Source organism: Callorhinus ursinus, unplaced genomic scaffold, assembly GCF_003265705.2.
Source record: "Callorhinus ursinus isolate GAN/ISIS: 27379988/994484 unplaced genomic scaffold, GSC_fseal_2.0 scaffold14, whole genome shotgun sequence".
Classification (NCBI taxonomy): domain Eukaryota; kingdom Metazoa; phylum Chordata; class Mammalia; order Carnivora; family Otariidae; genus Callorhinus; species Callorhinus ursinus.
In genome coordinates, this window is record NW_027397076.1 from 17407087 (window position 1) to 17424259 (window position 17173).

General features: G+C 36.1%; 1 protein-coding gene across 1 annotated transcript in view; it reads left to right on the plus strand.

Moving 5' to 3' along the window:
• The first annotated feature begins 530 nt into the window (after positions 1-530).
• Positions 531-17173, plus strand: part of EPYC (epiphycan) — a 41764-nt gene continuing 25121 nt past the window's right edge. Inside the window, exons 1-4 of the mRNA XM_025881221.1 lie at positions 531-629; positions 849-993; positions 2005-2186; positions 8024-8188. Of these exons, the coding sequence (XP_025737006.1) occupies positions 531-629; positions 849-993; positions 2005-2186; positions 8024-8188 (591 nt within the window). The remainder of the gene's footprint in view (positions 630-848; positions 994-2004; positions 2187-8023; positions 8189-17173) is intronic.

Below are 17173 nucleotides of genomic sequence, written 5' to 3' on the forward strand. Positions count from 1 at the left end.
GCTTTGAGGAAGGCACAATCAGGCATGATTCAAGAACAGAAAGGACATTAGTACACCTGTAGCAAGTGACGGAGGGAGTGGTGCTTAATCCGAGCTTGGAGAAGTAGGTAGGTTATAGTTGATGGGGAGATTTTGGGGACATGATGTAAGAAGTTTAATTGTATTCAAAGAGAAATATGAAGCCACTGAATGTTTCAGTGAAAAAAACATTGAGTTTTACATATTTACATTTTAGATGACCTCTGGCTGGGGTTTGGAGACCAAATGGTAGAAGCACAAAAGGGGAAGCAAGGAGACCTGGTAACGGGCTTTTTTGATCGTCCAGATGAGAGAGGATGGTGGAATGAGATACACAAGAAGTAGAACCAACTTCTGATAGATTAGATGGGTGAAAGTAGGGAAATGGAAGAAATCTACAATAATTTTAAGGCTCTGGACTGGAGTCAACTGAGAGGGATGTGATATCATTTAATTAAACACCACAAGCAAAAGAACAAAATGGGTCCAGAGCACAATGTGATGGCCCAATGATGGATCCAAATGAAGATGTCAAGTCCAAGGTAGTCGGTAGAGCATGTAAGAATCTGCAGCTCAGAGTGAACGGTGAGGACGGGAGATGTAAAGCTGGAGTATGTAAACAGAAGGTGGTGGTTCAGTGTTGTGGCTAAGAACTTGGACGTGGCTGCCAGACTGCTTCAGCTTTGACTTTGGCTCTGCCTCTTACTGGTTGAAGTCACTTAACCTCCCCAGACCTCAGTAAGTGAGGATAGTAAACAATGCCAGGTGCATAGTGAGCATTCAAAATGTTAGTTAGTATTGACATTATTCTTGTTTTGTCGTAATTGTAGCATGGAAATAGTGGAGGGCACTCAAGGGAAAGGATAAATAGAGAAAAGATGAATCATTGGACTAAAACCAGAGGCGCTCCAAAATTTAAAGGCCAGGGAGAGAAAGAGGTGGCTGACAAAGGAACAGACAAGGCAAGCCAGTGGGGTAAGAGGAAGACCACAGTGAAACCAAAGTTGGCTGCTAGGACAGCAGTTAAGACAAAGCCAGAAAATTACCTATACGGAGCCCAAACTGCAAGGGAATGGAGAGTGAATAGGAACAGAGCAAGGGGAAACGCAATAAACACGATTTGGGAATTTTTTTTCTATAAAAAGGGTCATAAAAATAGGACAGTAATAAGATGAAAATGTATTTTATAAAGTTGACGCATAATTTCAGATGTAAAGTGAATCAAGTCTGCAGATACAGTTTTGGGACTCTGCAGTGTTTTAAAATAATTTGACTCTGAATGTCTTTAGACTTACACATGTATTCTCAAAGACACTGCTGCAGGCACCATATTTTTTTTTGCATTTATTTACTTTTTATTATGTTCAGTTAGCCAACATACAGTACATCAGCAGTTTTTGATGTAGTGTTCAATGATGTATTAGTTGTATATAACACCCAATGCTCATCACAAAACGTGCCCTCCTTAATACCCATCTCCTGGTTACCCCGTCCCCTCACCCCCCTCCCTTCTATAGCCACCATTTTTTACCTTCATTCAGTTCACTCGTGTTAGAGGGAATTCCTGCCTGAGTTTTGCCCAGAGTATATGTGTCTGTATGTAGAACTGACCTAGCAGAAAGGGAGATGCTGGGAGGGAGGAGATAATTAGAGAAGCACAGATCTTAAAAAGAGGAAAGAGCATAAGATCGTGGGCATCATTTGGGGAATTTACTTTTAACGTCTTGCTCTGTCACAGAAGGAGAAAACACAGAGGATGCATATACATGCGGGTAGATTGGATGGCAAAAGTTATAGAGTATTTTTCTGATGACTTCTACCATCACTCTAATGACTTTCTGTGTATAGAAAAGGAATACGGGAAGTTTGAGAGAAGAAATGTTATAAAATAGACATTTTAGAATAGTAGATCTGTTGGCCAGGGTTGGAGATCAATTTAAAGAATTTAAATTGACACCAATCACTGTTGTGTGTGATTTTCACTAGTAATATACAGCTCCTCAGATGCAGAAGAGAAGAAAGTTGGGAGTAGTATTCAACTAAAGTTGAGGTTTTTCCAGGTAAGTATGATGGAAAACGAAAGAAAAAAAGAAGAAAGCAGAAAGTGCTTGAGAAGGTATAAATATGATAATGGTGCTTCAAATCTAAAGGAAAGGAGAGATGTAAAGGTAAGAGATGCAATGAATTGTGGAAAAGGGGTGGAGGCTATGGCAAGAAGGTCTCATTAGGCAAAAAGAAAAATAATAATAGTGCCCCATTAGTAGGGTTACGTACTACTTGGCGATGATGAGCTAGAAGGCATGACAGTGATGGTGAGTAGCTGGGTAGGAACGTGGTAACTTGACTGCACATGTGAAGCTAAAGGAGCCGCCATGCCACCACGATAGATGGATCATGCACATGGAGGTTGGCATCCCTGGAAATAATGACAGGGTCTGAGTAGAGGGTAAGAGTGAGCCATGAGCTAAAGGTGACAAGAGGTTTGGCTAGATCAAGCAGTTGATGACAGGGAGAGGTGACTGGTAGTTAAACCAAATGCCATGAGTTTCAGAATGGGCAAAATATTTGAAAGAGTGAAGAGGACAAATCATTTGGAAGAAATAGTGTAAAACAAGAAAAATTGCTCCATCTTTGAGTTATGTGAGTGAAGAATAAAACAACAACAACAAAAAAATCAAACCCGCCACAGCAGCAGAAAACTTTGTCGGGAGACAGCCAGATTCTTTTAAGATAAAAGAAGCAAAGGGACATTTTCCAAAATGAAACTGAGGGCAAAGGAGAGTTTGCAGATGGCAGGTCAGGCTTGAAATATTCTGGAGGAGGTGATCAGATCAGATGAGGGGATACAGACAGCACAGTGGATGTGGGTTTATGGTCCAAAACTCTAGGACTCCTACTGATGAGTACAAAGTCTCTAAGGCAACATGCGGATTCTTCAGAGGAAGGTAGCTAATCATTTCAGGGAATGGTTTTATGCCTTATGATCCGTGGGGTGGGATATCTACACCCTCTTGTCACTCTTACTGATCTGGTCTTTTGGGGCTGAGGACAAGGACAGCAATGTGCGGTCCTCAGAGGGCTCCTCTCTGTTCACCACTCTACAGAACAAAGAGCATCATTGAAAGAAGACTATTCTATTTAAAATTAATTCCATTTAAGCAAGCAGGATGACGTTTAATTAATTTTGTTAAGAATTGTAGCCAAAAGGATTTGTAAACTGTTTTGGGGCTTAAAGAGATAAAGCCAGAAAGCCTCAGTTACTATATAATGCAACTAGTCTTAAAAACCGATCCCCTGAGGGTTTCTGATAACCAAGCTCAGGCTCTATTAAGAAAATTAGCATGAAGCTAAAAGATATTTACCAAGGATAAGAAAGGCTGGACCTGGTAATTAATCCTTCTCACTATTAAATAGAAATTAGGTCCTCATGAGATTGTTACAAATTTGAGCTCCCACAGTTTAACACAGATTTTGAAATATTGGTGAGAGTCCAGATAAGACCAAGAGGATTGACTTAAAAATTATCTATATTTTATAAGGAGAAGTGAAAGGCTTATCTATTTGGAAAAAAAAAAGAAAAGATTCAGGAGTGATCATTTCTGCCTCCAATCCTATATTAGGATAAGGAATTTAGTTATTAAATTGTTGTGAAATAATTGCATTAGTAGACAATGTTCTGAAGCGTAAGAACAATGTCACTTAAACCAACAGGTCACTAAAGGATAGTGTGAAAATGTTATTTTGGGAAACAGAATCTTACAGGTACAGCCAGAGCCTTTCGGAAAAGAAGGGACTACTTAGATGTCAGATGACATTGTCACCTTACAATGTGTGCAGAGTATTAGATTAAATAATGGAGGCAGACGAAATACTAGGTATTTTCATGGATATGCTATTCATCTCTTTTTATCCTAAAGCACCTAAAGGAGCCCAACACCTAGTGACAGGTAAACAGCCTTAGGATCTAAGAAACTGAGAGACACCACCACCTTTTTACCTTCACCTGCATCCCTCAGATGAGCTCAGTAACATCTGGGAACTTGACCCAATTTGGTTTTCTCTTTATTTGTGTCCCATGTGACACTGGATAACTTAATGTTTAAGTGTCACCCATCTGTGAATGGACAACTCCTCTGATGGAGAAAGTGTTGAGAGAGTTAACCACATATAAACTCCTCGAACACACAGTGGAGGGCATTGCTGTGACAGAGCCAGCGTGGGAACTCGGATTCAGTCCTCTTTCCAGAAGTGCTTCTGAAAGTAGCCTCCATATCAGATGACACTGCAAGGAGGCAGGGAAGGCATCCCTACCCCCAAGGATGGTCTCTCTGCTGTTGGAGAGGTCTTGGTAGCTTCTGTACTTCACCCAGAATCACTGCTTCCATTACAAATAAAACTGGTCCCAAGAAAAATAATGCACACTGAGCACAAATCATGTAGACGTGTGGAAGCAGGTGTGGGTGATGAGGATAATGACTGACAGCGCCCTGAATCCATAAGCAAAGAAGGTCGGGGTGGGGAGGGAGGATGGCAGGGAAGGCAGAAGGAGGTGTAGGAGTCCTCAAGACAGACTCTCTCCTCCATCAGTGTGCCCTAATACACTTTCCAAAATTCAATACAGCTATTTGCTTTTGGTCAAGGAAAAAGGATTCCTGATGCCCAGGTTAGAACCAGACTCCTGGATTTATGGAAAACATGCCAGAAGCCAGAATGCATGACACAAGTTTCGTCTCCCTCTAGAACTTTTGCAGTGTGAATGGAGGCGAAGAATGGAAGTTTAATACAAACGTATTTTCTCTCCAAATCTGAAATAAAGCTGAGTCTCACAAACCATGTCAGGTACCAGGAGCCTACAACAAATCTTGTATTCTGGGGGAAAATGTTTTTATGTAATTTGATTTGTTTGGCTCTCATAGATAAAAGGGAGAAAAAAGCAGCTTTTTTTTTTTTTTCAAAACACTCAGATCATATTTATGCAGTTTCAGGACTTTTTTTTTTTTTTAATGGGCATGCAGAGGGTTTATTGTTTCATTGCTCTCAGAGCATTCCAAGTAATCGAAATAATTTGGATTTTTTTTTTTACTTACCCAACATTAAAACAGGTAAGGCTTTTGCAACCTTTATTGAATTTCTGTTAACATTAATGAAAAGTGACGAAAGCAATTCAAGACATGCAAGGAAAATTATTTCTTATTAGAACAATTCTAAAATATTCATCTATAGTATCACTGTACACATTAACTTTTTCTTAACTGGTGAACTTGTTATAGATGAAATAGAATAAAACCAACTTTTTCCATTTAAGATGTTTAAGAGGATACATTGGCAATGAGAACTCCTTTAACATAATTTCAAGAGCTCTATACACTATGTCATTTGGATTCTACTGCTTATTTTGAGCGACTATAAAGTAATTTGGGGTTTCTAAAGACTGAGAGGCATTTCTCAAGGTTGGCTTTTCCAAACAGAAAATTGAGTGTTATAAACTCCACCTCCCACAGACCAGAATTCACAACCATTGGTCAGGGGCAAATATTACCAGCTCTGCGTCCTCAGTCACTCTCTGCCATTTCACCAAGTAGGAGCCAAAGGTAAGTTTTTACACTTGCTTTCTTCTTGGGTCAGAGACTTTTTTTCCTCCTATAGTAACCTTTTAAAAAATAATTCAATTTGTTTTAATATTTCATGGTGAACTTGGATGCAATGGATTGGGTTGAAGTTTGCTATTTTATATTTATGTTATTCTTGGAAAATCCAAAATTTTGAATTAGCCCAAGAATTAATAGCACCCAGTAAAAGAGTTGCTCTTAGTAGTCAGGATAGATGCCAATAAAATTATAGTAGTTTCCAATATATTCCTTAAAGCAAGTGCCCTGACATAGACCATGTTCCTTGCCAGGATAGCTAGGCACTATTGATTAGTATTGATTGAAATATTACACAACAGAAGAAAAAGGGGAGATTTCAGGTGTTTAAAAACATATTGATGATCCTATGGGAATTAGGCATTTGGAATGTCTTTTTAACATCTATAGTTTAAAGCTTTATATAAGCATAATTTTCAAAATATCATGACATGGTGTGAAGTGCACAACAAATTCAAAGTCTCAACAAAGGCACTACATTAAATACTAGTATAGTCACTTGAAGGAAGAAACATCCTTTTAAAGCTAAACATAGAGAGGTGTTCTTCATAGTTCCAGGGTTTGCACAGACTTTCTTACTGCTGATAGCTCTAGAGGATATGCACAATGCAAGTAAACTCTGAGAATGTAGATACTTATAATCAAATACAGAGTATGAAGTGAGAAAAATAATCAGCAAGTGCATAATTACTTTGAACAGTGAAAGTTGCCAGAAGTGTAGAAGGAAAATATTTTTTCGAGGTTAGTGGTGGCCCCTGTGACTGCTTCCCACTTGAAAAGGGAAGAATGGTTCCTGGAAGATTTGTAAATCACACCAGCTGATCAAGTAGGACCTTGTTGGTGACTGTGTACAGCGGTTCCAAATCCCCAATCCTGCAAAGGCGGGTAAAATAGAGCCTTAGCTTATCCAGTGTGAATAAAAAAAATGATTCGAAGAAAGCATAGGAGGGAATAAAAAGGAACTCCTTGTACTGCTTCTTTTTCTCAGAGGGATTTCATATCCCTCTGCCTAAACCTGCTTCATAAAGACTTTCTTTCAAGTAACTGAAGGTCATTTTGTCTGCCAGTGTATTCAAGTTTAAAAGTAATATTTATCATGAATTTCCTTTTACGTGTGTGCATAGGTACAAACACCAGAGGTCCTGTTCTTGAAGTAACCTAAGAAGTGTATCCAAAATACAAAACCTTTAAAATTAGACATGCCTGATAAAAAGTTTTACAAATGCTTTGCTTCCCCGATAAAGGACCACCAAGTAACATTTTTGATAGGCCCAACTTAAATGTTTAAAATTAAACATGAGAGTTTTTTTTCTTAAACTAAAATGTATTCAAAGGAGCACATACAGAACTAAAATAATTAAAATTATAAATGTTATATATATGTTATATATATACATATTTATACATCTATAATATATTACATATATATTATAAATATAATTAAAATTATAAGATTTTGATTGAATCCTCCCAAAAAGCAGGATGTTATCATGGAAAATAAGAATTGTGCTTAACAAAGAATTACAAAACAAAAGAGTTTTTAATCTTATGTGTGTGGAAATCCTCCTCAAAGGAAATCTTACCAAATAGTATATTTTAGACATGGATTCTTGATTCTGAGTTTAAAGCTTAGATGGCTATTAAGAATTGAAAGAAAACACTAAGGACTAAAGGAGAAATAATTTTCTTTTCTGCTCTATTCAGTTAAGAATAAGTTTTGAGGAAAAGTATCGCGTGAAATATTAATGTGTATGTATATTAAATTATGTATGCATTAACGATACCCAGAGGCAAGAAGGAAGTAAAAGTGAAAAAAAAAAATACCTTCATTATTTTGACTGGAAAAAGCCACAGGCTTGAATGTGCAAGAAACAGTTATGAGTCCTAGTTAGGTCACTAGCCAACCCTGCTTCGGTTTCCTCATCTGAAAAATGGAGTAACAGTAAAATAGTTCTCTTCCTCCTCCTTCCTACTCCCAGTTGAAGAAAGAAACTTAATGCTTAGTAAAAGGTAAAACTCTAATGCACAAGCTTTTGTGAATAAGTGCATGACAATATTTCCACATCCTATTTTCTCTGTGTTTCTCTATGAAGTAAACTTAATTTCACTGTAATTACAATATCTACTGTAAAAACATGGATGGGTTTGTGATTAATTTGAGCATCGGTATCACAAGTCTTCCGAATCCATACAATTTCCCGTGTTATGTTTATAAATGATCCGTGTAAAGAAAGCTACCGGCTTGAGTTCCACAGCATTGATGTTTATTTATTATTCCTATTTAGTGAAAAATATTCATAAGTTATCATCAATTAAATATTTATACATTTGGGCCTTTTTTGATTAGGAAAGCTTGAAAAATCAAAATGTTGGCAAGACTCGTTCTGGGACTTGTCATCTTCAATGCTGCTGGGACTGCTCCAACTCTGGAACCCATCAACTATGACTCAGAAACATACGATGCCACTTTGGAGGACCTGGATAATTTATACAACTATGAAAACATACCTATTGGTCAAGCTGAGGTAACTGATTCCTCACTCTTGAGACTTTTAAGAACATGAGTGTGGGGAATTTCTGAGATGCGTTCCTTTCAAATAGATTTTTGTTTATGTATAAATAGAGATGTTCTATCTTAGCAATTTCATATGAACCTTTCCTCAGAATGTGTTCAATCTGTTGGAAGTTAACATTGGGACACACTTGCTTTCTCAGAGTTCACTTCATTTCCTTTATATCTTCTCACAAAATTAAACCACAACAATGAAAATAGTTTCTATCAAGTTGAGATGAGGAAATTAAAGGAAAAAGCAGTCAGTAAGGAAGAGTGGAAATAATACACATGCAATGATGAGGAATTTGGGGAAGTTTGGGGCAAAGAAAAAAGATGTGAGATTAACATAAACTGGAAGAAAATAAAAAGAATGCAAAGAACAGACAATGATTTGGAACTCCAGTGTATTCCAAGAGTGGCTGTGCTTTCTGAAATGACTGATTATCTCTCAGCAGTAATGTAGACATTGGCAAGGTTACAGCCCATTACATAAATCTGATATGACGTGTTTCTAATTAAATGTTAGACTTTTTACATAACTAAAGGATACAGACTAATTTTTCTGAATCAAAAAACAAACAGACCTTGAAATGTTGGCTTGTAATTAAAGTACAACATTGACAAAAACTAATTAAGAAGAAATCAACCAAAAGAGAAATTACATCACCTATATGGGATCATAACATATTTTGGGCAGTCATTCAAGTTCAAATCTTCTTAGAATAATTACTTTTGATAACTAGGGAAATAAAATAGTCAGACAAAAGCATATATTTAAATGGAACTTAGCTATATCTTTATTAAGAGGATAAACGTTCTCATCATTGTTTATGTGGCCTGATGAAATTCAAGAATCAAATTTATACAATCCTTTTCACATCTTCTCCCCAACTCCATTTTCCTTTCCATCTCCCTCTCTTTTGGCTTCAGTCTCCCCTCACCCCAGGCTCCACTCCTTTTCTTTTTCCCTCTCTTTCCCTCCTTTTAGTAAAGTTTTAGGGTTAACAGAAGACCACTGTTCTTCTGCAAAGTTGTAACTCTATTTTCCAAGTCCTTATTCACTGTATGTCTTCTGTTATGTTAAGGGCACTTTCTGTAGAGTTTATGGTCATTAACACCAGTCTTGCTGTATGTGATCTCTGCATTTCCAATCTAATGCATCAGTGAAGAGTATAAGGAGAAACTTTTTCAGTGATTAACTCCTCTGCCCTGCTCCTTTTCCCATCTTGCATACATATTTTAAGAAAAGAAAGATTGCATATGTATGTACAGTTATCTACCAAACTAAATATTGTAGTTTAAATTTACTTGTCATGCCTCCAAAAAATATTTTATAGGATCAAGGATCAAACTCACAGGTTTTGTGGGTACCAAAAGTAAGTCCTTTGTTTTTAGTAGGCCTGGGGAGTGGACTTTAGGGAGGGCTCAAGGCTGCCCTAGATAATATTGTGAAGGAGAGGAGCTTTATCTGCAGACTTCTTTAAAGCCATTCCTTGCTGTCAGAACCCCTTTTTACTGCACATTCTCATGAGATTCTGAAGTTCTTTCTGACATCAAGAAATTTAAGCTAATAAATTGAATCTATAGAAAGATGATTTAGTATACAACCCTTCCTCAGTATTTGCTTATTCTGAAAGAGCAACTTCTTACAAGGTACCAAGTATATGCCATTGTATCCCCTTCCCTCATTCAAGCATCCTTAATTTTCATACTGGCCTAGCCAAACTCAGCATCCTTAACAACTGCGGGCTCCAGAGAGCTACTAAATAATCTCTTATTGCTGATTGAAATAGGTAAGTCCTCCCTGATTTAATAATCTTTTGTGATGAAGTTATCATCAGAAAACCAGTTTATAGATACATGATATACATATATACATATACATATATCTGTGCTATAATGAAAACATAATACATTTGAAAACAAACTATGCATATTTTTTTAACTTTACCAAGTTGGTCCAGTAGCAAAAATAATCAGCCAACCCACTCACCCACCACCTATGAAACAAAAAAATACAAAAACAATGTGATATAACACACAAAATGACATGGGGAACAAAATTCAGAACTTCGGCTCAGATCATAACAAATCATTAATGTTAATATTATTCTTTGTTTACAGACAGAGAATATACAATTCCTTATAGAAGGATGTGAAATAAAGCCAGTAGATCTAGTCATGTGAGTGGATTCTAGAATACAGTTACTCATGATATGAGTTTCTTGAATTTAGTCTTGGAAATTCAAATTCTGGCAACTCCTGATAGCCTTATTTGTCTCATCTTTATAAATTAAGAGCAATTGAAAAAAATAAATTAATTAATTAAGAGCAATTGTTCTATATGTTCTTGATCCTCTGTGATACTTTTTGTATGAATGCTGGTAACATATCCATATAGGGGACAGTTGATGAAAAAATTCATGGTAAACAAAGCACATGGAGAATGGTGGGATCAGGTTCTTTGGATTTTGTCCTCAATGCCAAGAATATGGTTCTATCTTATCTTAGAATTTACTTATCATCTCTATAAAAGGCAACCTTATATTTTAAAATAGCAAGTTTATAGAATAACTGAACAATGCTTCTGAAATATATGCCAGTTTCTTTCTTCTAAATTGTAAGACTTGGCATCCTAGGCCAACATAGTAGACCCTCTAGACTTTGAATGATTAATCCTTAAGGTCTCTGACTATGCGGTAGGCAGAATTCTAAGATGTCCCCTAAATGACCCATCCACTGGTCTGTCCATGCCCTCTATAATTCTTAACATCACAGATCTATTGGGATATCACTCCTATAATTAGGTTATTTTATACGGCACAACTGAAATTTAAAAAGGGAAATTATCTTGGTTGGCTTGACTTAAAGTTGTGCTCACTTTAAAACAGTGTCTTGAGGTTGGGGACAAATTTTGAAGCATGAGAGAAATTCAAGGCAAGGGAAACTATCTGTTGCTGGCTTTAAAAATGGATGGGTCCATGTAGCAAGGAATGCAGGAAGTCTCTAAATTTTGAGAGAAGCTGACAGCCAATGAGCATATAGAAACCACAGCACTATAGATGCCAGGAACTCAGAGCTCCACATGAGATCACAGCCCTGGCCATTAACCTTGATTTTGGCCTTGTGAGACCCTGAGCAGAGAATCCAGTCAGGTCATCCCTGGACCCACAGAAACTGTCAGTGAAAAAATGAGTATAGTTTTAAGCTGATAAATGTATGGTAATTTGTCATGCAGCCATAGAAAACTAATAACAATATGTAATAATGTAAATTTTTTTCCTGAAACCCAAATTTGAATTATACTGCTGCAAAACTTGCATTTATGAATCCAGTGATTTATCTAGCAATGAGCCCAATCATCCCCCGAATCCCAGAGTTAGAATCTCAATAGAGCTTTGTTGATTTCTACTGGTGGTAGTATATTCATTACCTCCCTAGTGATTAGAAAGGGTCATGAAAGAATTTCTGGTTTTGAAAATCTTATGCAGTAACAGTACTCCTGACTGCTGACTTACGTGATTTCTGATGATTTAGAATATCCAGGATCTGCTGGATTCTATGTTAGGAGCAGATTAGAGGCCCAATAATTCCATCATGATGCTCTATGTTACCCAGTGGATAATAGATAAATTTGCTGGTATAATATAAAATTGTTGCAGGTTTTTACTAGCTTTTATTTTACTTTAATGGTATTGGTAAGAATTGGATATAAGCCTTAAGACCAAACTATGAACTTTTTGCTTTCTGATGAATATTAGCTAAGCTTGATTGAGCACTTATTACGTGCTGGGTACTATTCTAGGCCTATCACAGGCACTATCTCATTTCTGACAACAAAACTAGGAAGTGCTATTGTTATTTTCATTGAATAGATGAGGATATTGATATAAAGAGCAGGTAAGTAACTTAACTAATATTATAGTTATTAGTGACATATAATTATAGTGATTATAATTACAGTGAGAAGATAATTATATCACCTTCTCATATAAGAAAATAACTTCCAGGAGGTTAATAAAAACTATTATCCTCCCTCTGTTTTCTACCATTTTCCAAATTGTCTTTTTCACTTGATATTTGTTTGAGTTGAACTGAACGCTGGTGCTCCCAACATTGCTAAAAGAGAAAGAAATCATTGTTCTATGGGTGAACAGTGCAAACTAGAAGTAACCTTTATAGACTGTTGACTTACCTAATTACTGTAATAAAGAATGGCTTAAGTCTAACTACTTCAAAGAATAATTGTAGATAGGCATTCTCCAACATGTTATACCTATGGTATGGGCTAGCCAGCTATCTATCTAATCTTTATATAGCTATAGATGTATAGAAATCATACATATTTGGCGGCTTGGAATGCAGGGAAACATTTTGCTATTTGCCTTGAAGATTTCATCAGAACAAGTTCAAAATTTGGTATTCTCTGATTGATTTAAATTGAGTCTGTGTTTTTGACTAAGGTAGGTATTTGGTGTTTCTGTTTTCATAATATAGTTTTGGGGTTATTGAGTTTTCATTTCTCTTAGGTCTAAGATAAACACTGGCCCTGACCATGAGTTATTTCTTTTGCCCAGAAAAGTACTCAGTGGCTGTGTTAATATTTATGGAGGATATGAACTACCATTCTTGCAGTAAGTTCTCAGCTCCATCCAATCAGACTGATCCTGCCCTGTACTACCTTACTTTAGCCTTGTATAATTACTTTTACTTAATCTTCAGTAGACACCATGAATGTTGTAGTACAGAGCCCTGTGGGGACTTGATTGTATTTAATGTGGGACAGTATGAAGGGCATTTACAATGATAGCATACAATGCTCTTCAGGAGGATATGGAGTAGAAATTTCTCTCAGGCCTCAGAGTCCAAATGGATTGCAAATTTTAAAGAAGTTGCTTATTTTGGGGGGCTCTACATCTTGTAACTAATTGTGCTTGTCATTTTGCTCAGAAATCTGGGACCTAAGTTTTTGCCTTATTCCTTTCTCATTTTACTTATTTATTTATTTAGATTTATTTATTTGAGAGAGAAAGAATGAGTAGGGGAAGGGGTGGAGGGGGAGAATCTTCAAGAAGACACCCCACTGAGCGAGAAGCCTGAGGTGGGGCTCTATCTCAGGACTCATGAGATCACGACCTGAGCCGAAACCACAAGTAGGATGCTTAACTTACTGAGCCCCCCAGGCGCCCCTCCGCATTTTGTATTACTTTCCTCACCTTTATTTTCTTATCATCCTAACGTCCTCATGTAGACTGAAGCATTGCCACACATGCTTTTAGAACTGCCTCATATACTTTCATAAATAAATAACAATAACAACTAATAAAGGGATATCAGTAATAATTGACCAATAGGAAATTTTTTTGAATGAGAGATGCTTTCCTTGCTATTACTCTCCATTGATTTTAAAATTAGCCCATTTTTTCCTCTAGCTAAGTTGTTTAAAATCATCTTTATACGGAAAACTGCCATTTAAACAAATTCATTAAGCTTGAAAAATAGCTTTTAGAGATGCAGAACCTGTAAGATTCATCAAAGGAATTAAAATTAAATTTAGTGGAGTTGTAGAAATGGACCAAAAACTCAGTGAAGGCAGTTGTATCCAGTAACAGTTGAACAATGGTTTCTTTTCAGTTGCCATCATGGTAATAGGGTGCCATGAAAATAATTCTAGCATAAACGTTGATGTCCTGTAACACTAGAAATTGCTTAAGTAGAATCAAATTAATTTTGGGCTACCTACAGAATGAATGTCCACTATACATAATGGTATATAAAAAGTATTTTTAATTAGGTTATCTAAATATGATAAATTGGTATAGAACTTTAGTAATGCTAACAGCTTGTTTCAAAAACCATCTCGGTATTTTCTGGACAAAAAGTAATTAAATTAGTAATATTTTTACTATTTACTTCCTCTGGTGATGAAGGCATGGAATATTATAAAATATAAAATATTTTAAAATATAAATAAATTTTAAAATATAAATAAAATATTATAAAATATAAAATAAAAAATAAAATTTTTTATCCCTATATTTGAAATGATGTCTCACTTTGGCCATTTTATATAATACATTTTAAAGTTTCAAACTTGGGGCACCTGGGTGGCTCAGTCATTAAGCGTCTGCCTTCGGTTCTGGTCATGATCCCGGGGTCCTGGGACCGAGCCCCGCATCGGGCTCCCTGCTAGGCGGGAAGCCTGCTTCTCCCTCTCCCACCTCACCCCCCCAGCTTGTGTCCCCTCTCTCACTGTGTCTCTCTGTCAAATAAATAAATAAAATCTTTAAAAAAATTAAAAAAAAATAGTTTCAAACTTATGGTTTGCGTATAAAACACTTTTTATTGTTAGAAGTAACTTAAACTCAACCTGAATTAAATGTTCTTTTCAGAATTTGGCAACAAATAAAGGCTTAATCTTCTTCACTCTCCCTCTTCAACAAAGACAGTCTGGAGGAAGGGAGGGAAGAATTTTGCTGATGAGCTTTTAATACGGTTGTCTGATTGACTTACCATATGCTTCTTTTAAAAACAGTGTTAAACTATTTGAATGTTATTTTAAAACTATTGGAAAGTTTTAAAAAATGTAGCAACAAACATATACAATTATATAAGCCCCTCAGGAAACAAAAGAACGCTGATAATTTTTGTCAGTGACTTGTTTGTATTTGTATTAGACCTTATTTATGGGACCACAAACATAAGTTAATTCTCATAACTGTCCCTTGAAATGATAAATTATTCTATTACTATTATTATTAAGAGCAACTGAGGATCAGAATTTTGCCCAAGGTTATTCAGCTAGTTAAGTTTCAGAGTAATATTTAAACCAGATTGTTTTAATGCCAAACCAGAGAGACTTTGGCATTAAAAGCTTCCATTATTTTCCTTCTTCCTCTCTTTAATCTTTCCTTCTTTTAGCTGTGTCCAATATTGAGTTTCTTTCCTCTGAAATTAAGTAATTTGATTGTTAGGAATCAGAAAAGCAAGAATTTTCAAGTGATTGTAATTAACACAGTATCTAAGCATCTGTCTTAGCTGTCAAAGTATTTAAGGGAGAGAGGGGTAAGACAATCCTTCTGAACTGAAAGCTACTTTGTGAGAAATGTGGGGCTTGAGCAATCTGTGCCAAACACATTTCTTCCTCATCCATTTTCAAGATAAAATAGAAAATAAGCTACAGCTTTCATTGCCAGTCTTCATGGTCATGATCTTTGAGATAATTAATATGGATCACTTAAATCAATTTGAGCACTAGGCTCATGTTTAGAGAAGAATTCCATTGCACTTAAGATACCCACATGCCAGTCTATGAAACCCTTAAGAATACATCTTTAGTAACCAGGTTGAATATCTCAGAGCCTTTTAACACCTTTCGAAGCCAACTCTTGACATAATGGTAACAACAAAGAAGAGCTTCAAGATTTATTATCAACTGTGTGGGACAATTTTGGAAAAAGAAAGATTTAAAATTCCATTCTGTTTAACAAACACCTTAGTCTGTGTTAGAGTGAAAATCCAAATAACATTCTGGATTTCCATTTTTTTTTTTTTTTTAATGAGAAGTAGACCAATAATTTAAATATTATCTGCTGAAGGCCTGGGCTTACTGGTTAGGAACTGACCGACACAGTGAGCATCCTAATCCAAGTGAATATATCGGTGAGGACATTTGTTTCCCATCCTGATTTTGCCTGGGCATTTAAGCTATTAAACCATACACCACAAAGAATAATCAAAGAAACCACTGGCTGTGGGTGTTTCTCATGTATATACCCGTTTCATCCTTAAGAAGTAGTTTGCCACAGTGTTGAGTGACTGGGTTCTGGATTCAGACTCCCTGTGTTTGAGTCCCAGGTGTGAACACCAACTGTACAGCCTTGGAAAATAATAACAACCCTTCTGAGCTTCAGCCTCCTGGTTATAAGCTACCTTATGCGGATGAGGTAAGATACACTTGTTAACTGCTTAACTGAGAGCTTGGCACATGGTAAATGTTTCATAAATGCGAGTAGCTTTATCATCAAATGACTCATTCAATCAATAGCCACTGAAGCTGATATACCACACGGTGGTCAGGGAGGCCTTCATGAGAGGGATGGGATTTCAGCTGTAATTAAGGCTAACTGCACCTGGCATGAGTTCACTTCATATCTGCCTTCCAATCTTTTGCTAAGAGCCAAGAATTGCGGCAGGTAGATCATACCAGTTCTTCCCTGTCCCTCAGCACCTCCCAGTCTACTCATCTTAAAAGTATACATCTTTAACACAATAGAGGAAGTGAAAAAAGATTTTATATATATAAGATCTGTAGTTATCTAGTGAGACATAAGGCTTCTGTGAATTCTGTCACAAAATATATATGCTGAGAAATTATGTCCTCAAATCTGTCCTCAGTTGCAGACCTGACAGCAAATCTGAGACATGTTATTTTACTTGTGTGTTTATTCACCACAGTATTTAAGGCTATTTACACGAATAAAAGCTATAATCTGTATAGCAATAGATGTATATACAGTAAATATAAATGTAGATTTAAATAAAATATAACTTGTATACAGCAGTATCATTTCATAAAATAATTTCTAAAACTACACAATACAGTGTATATTGTGTTATGTTCTCCATAATATCACATCTTGTATTATATATTATTAATTATGTATTGTTTTACATTATGGCATGAAAACTATAAATAAAGAAAGTGAAGCAAAGAAAAAAACAAGAGTTGCAAACATAATATGAAGCCAGGAACCAGGTACATATATAAAAATGCATATTATTTTGTATTATAACATACATAGATACGTATAATACTGAATTTTTTCTGGGCAATAGGTGTTAGATTTTAAGGGACCCCATAAAAACTCCTCCTAACGCACTGCCTAACTTCAGACCCAGTTGAGTAACAGAAATGAGACACATAGGGTTCAAAATATCTCCTTTACTACTGACA